The sequence below is a fragment of the Stegastes partitus genome, unplaced genomic scaffold, assembly GCF_000690725.1.
Source record: "Stegastes partitus isolate 25-593 unplaced genomic scaffold, Stegastes_partitus-1.0.2 Scaffold1055, whole genome shotgun sequence".
In the NCBI taxonomy this organism is placed as follows: Eukaryota; Metazoa; Chordata; class Actinopteri; family Pomacentridae; genus Stegastes; species Stegastes partitus.
Window position 1 is genome coordinate 204550 of NW_007578786.1, and position 3089 is coordinate 207638.

Here is a 3089-nt window from a genome sequence, read left to right on the forward strand (position 1 = left end):
ATATTTTCTGTCCATATTGTAAACGATCTTCTGCTCAGCGTTGACCTCATGGTTGTGTGTTCCAGGCTCAGGGACTCTGTGTGCCAGCTGGCAGTGCCTGGAGGTCCCCCGCGGCCCTCCGCCCAGCCTGGCTGTTCAGTTTGTGGGCTCCGGGGCCTCGCTGTCGGGTATGGACGTGGAGCTGGTGGGCAGCCGCTACCGCATGTCGCTGGTCAAGAAGAGATTCGCCACAGGTGACGCTCTGAACACACACTCTGGCTGAAACCAGGAGTTTACACACACCGAATAAAAAGACACACAAGCTTTTCTTTAACATTAAATCAAACTGGACTTCTCCTGTTTTAGGTCACTTAGGATTAACAATTTCAATTAAGGTTCATACCAAAGGGATCAATAATGTTCTATCCGTCTGTCTGTCTGTCTGTCTGTTCATCACCAACATTATTTCTATTGGCTGAATTTTTTATTACTTTATTCAAAGTCAGAAATTTAAATACGTTTCCTGAGTATTTGGTGGCATTGCCTTTAAACTGTGTGACTTGGCTGATTTCTTTCCACAGCTGTGCCTCCAATTAACTCAAACGTTGTCAGTTAACCAATCAGAAGCTTCCAAAGCCGTGACATCATCATGTGGGTTTCCCAAATAGTTTGAAGGCATCTTAGTGGATGTGAACTTCTGACTCTGAAGAAAGTAATAAAAAAACTTCTCTCTCTCATTATTCTGGCGTTTAGCAAATATAAATGAAGTTGTTAATCCTGACTGACCTAAAACAGGAAAAGTTTGGTCACATTTAATGTCAGACAGTGAGAAAGAAAAGGTTTTATGTCTTTTTCTACAGTGGATGTAAACTTCTGGTTTCAGCTGTACCTGCTAATATCAACTTTAAAGACGGTTCTGACGAATCAAACGATGGAACATGTTGGTGTATAATCCTCATTCTGGTCCTTATAAACGGATCAGAACCACAGAGGTTTCATCACAGTATTATGTATAATAACAACTGTACAGACTTTATTTCTAATCATGTTTACAGAACTGCTGGTGAAACTAATAGTTAATCAGCTTTTCAGATAACAGACGAGTTACCTGCTGATAGTTTTACTGATGTTTTTTTAGGTAGAATGTCAAAACATTTACTGCTTCTAGTGTTTTTAAATGTGAGCATTTGCAGTTTTTTCTGTTTTCTATCATCGTACATTAAATATCTTTGGATTCTGGATCGCTGCTAAACAACCTGAAGTCTGTTGCTCCACTGACTCTGGACTGAAGGAACCGTTTCCCACTTTCTAATAAGCTGTGACGTTTTACTGATTTTTTATTGATTATCTCACAAAAGCGCTGAAGGCACTCTGGACCAAACACAATTTAGAAACTCGTTAACATTTACAGCTGCCGACTTGATGATTAAAACCTGGAATGAATGATTTGATGATGTGCCAGATTTAATGTCAACTTAGTGGGAAAAAAACAACATTTATTAATGGAGTATGAACATTTTTACCAAATAGAAAACATAAACTAATCGGATATTTACAGCCTCGTATCACGCTCATGGCTCATAGCATCGCCAACTAAACCAGTAAGAAAGGCTTTTATAAAGGAAGCCTGATTAGAAGGTGTTGATGGTTTTATCTGGAATGAAAACGGCGCCATTATTAGTGTGTTCACAGATTATTATAGCATCCATTAAAATAACTCGATAGTAGATAAGAAAAAAAACTTCTTTGAGTTCTTGCTAAGAGTTTAATGACAAGAGTGAATTCATGTCTGTAAGCTTTGGTAAATATAAAGCTGTAGCCTGTTAGCTTAGCATAACGACTGGAAACCTTGTCCACCACCTATTAAACGTACTAATTAACAAAATGTTCTGACTGGACACAAGATAAAAATGATTTCATTAGTGATGCACGATATAAAAATTTCTGGCTGATACCGATATTAAGATTTCTGATATCACCGATGTCGATATTCAATTTTTGTTCACATCGAAAAATGAGTATAAGGAAGCACTGTGAGAAAACTATTTAAAAGAAAGCCAAATCAGACCACATAGTCTTTTTTAGTACGTAACAAAAGTAAAACATATTTAAACATATTTAATGTTCAAGTCCAGGACCATTTAAGTAAAGACATCTGTGAAATAGCAGCGATATCAAACATAGAGACGAAGGCACTAATGTTAGACAATCATCGGCTAAATTTGCTCATTAGACCGATGCCGATATGTGGGAGAAAAACACTAATATCGGCCGATACCGATGTGGTCGCTGATATATCGTGCAGCTCTAATTTTTACACTCAGTTTTTGTACTGATGAACCAAATCGGGTCGATAGCTGGCAGACGCCCTTTCTGTCTTGGTTCAGAGCCAGGCTAGCGCGCTAACAGCTTCCAGTCTATATGCTAAGCTAAGCTTAACTTAACTGGAAGACATTAGTTGCATCGATCTTCCTCTCAGCAGGAGAGAAAAGTCACACTTTGAGTAAACTGTAAAAAAAAAACAAAAAAAAACGAGAGAGGTTGGATTGTTTTGATATTTTGGTTTAAGTAATCTGAATTATTAATGTGTTTTCTAAAAAGCCCATTTTATGCTTTTTAGGGTTTTTTTCTGTGCATGTAAAAGGTCTGTTACTCTTTCCAGGCTTTTCTCCTGCTGCTTATTTACATCAACATGTGACACATTTGTATGAATTAATTTGTAATTCTGCACATCCTCAGTTCATCATTATTTCCTCAGTAGAGCCACTTCTGCCAGAGCCGCGTCCTCACACTGGTTGATCTGGGTTTTCCATACATCACCAGCATTAACTCACGTTCACCGCTGACCAATCAGAGCAGCCTTTGCTCCATCAGGAGGCCTTAACGAGATAGAAACAGAGGAGGAGCTGCAGCAATGTGCAATATGAGGACAATAATATGCTTTTTGAACATTAGAGCCTGTAAAAATATTTCACGAGTCCCCAAAACTAAAACGACATCCATGTAATTGTGCACAATGTGGGCTCTTGAAGGTTTTGCTCGTCGGACTGTTGCTGATCTTAGTCGTGTGTTTTCTCTTTGCACATGAACCTCTTTATTGTCTTTGACAG

At 38.6% G+C, this 3089-nt stretch overlaps 1 protein-coding gene across 1 annotated transcript in view; it reads left to right on the forward strand.

Moving 5' to 3' along the window:
- Positions 1 to 3089, forward strand: part of fcho1 (FCH and mu domain containing endocytic adaptor 1) — a 75883-nt gene that overhangs the window by 72171 nt on the left and 623 nt on the right. Inside the window, exon 26 of the mRNA XM_008295529.1 lies at positions 66 to 233. Coding sequence (XP_008293751.1) covers positions 66 to 233 — 168 coding nt within the window. The remainder of the gene's footprint in view (positions 1 to 65; positions 234 to 3089) is intronic.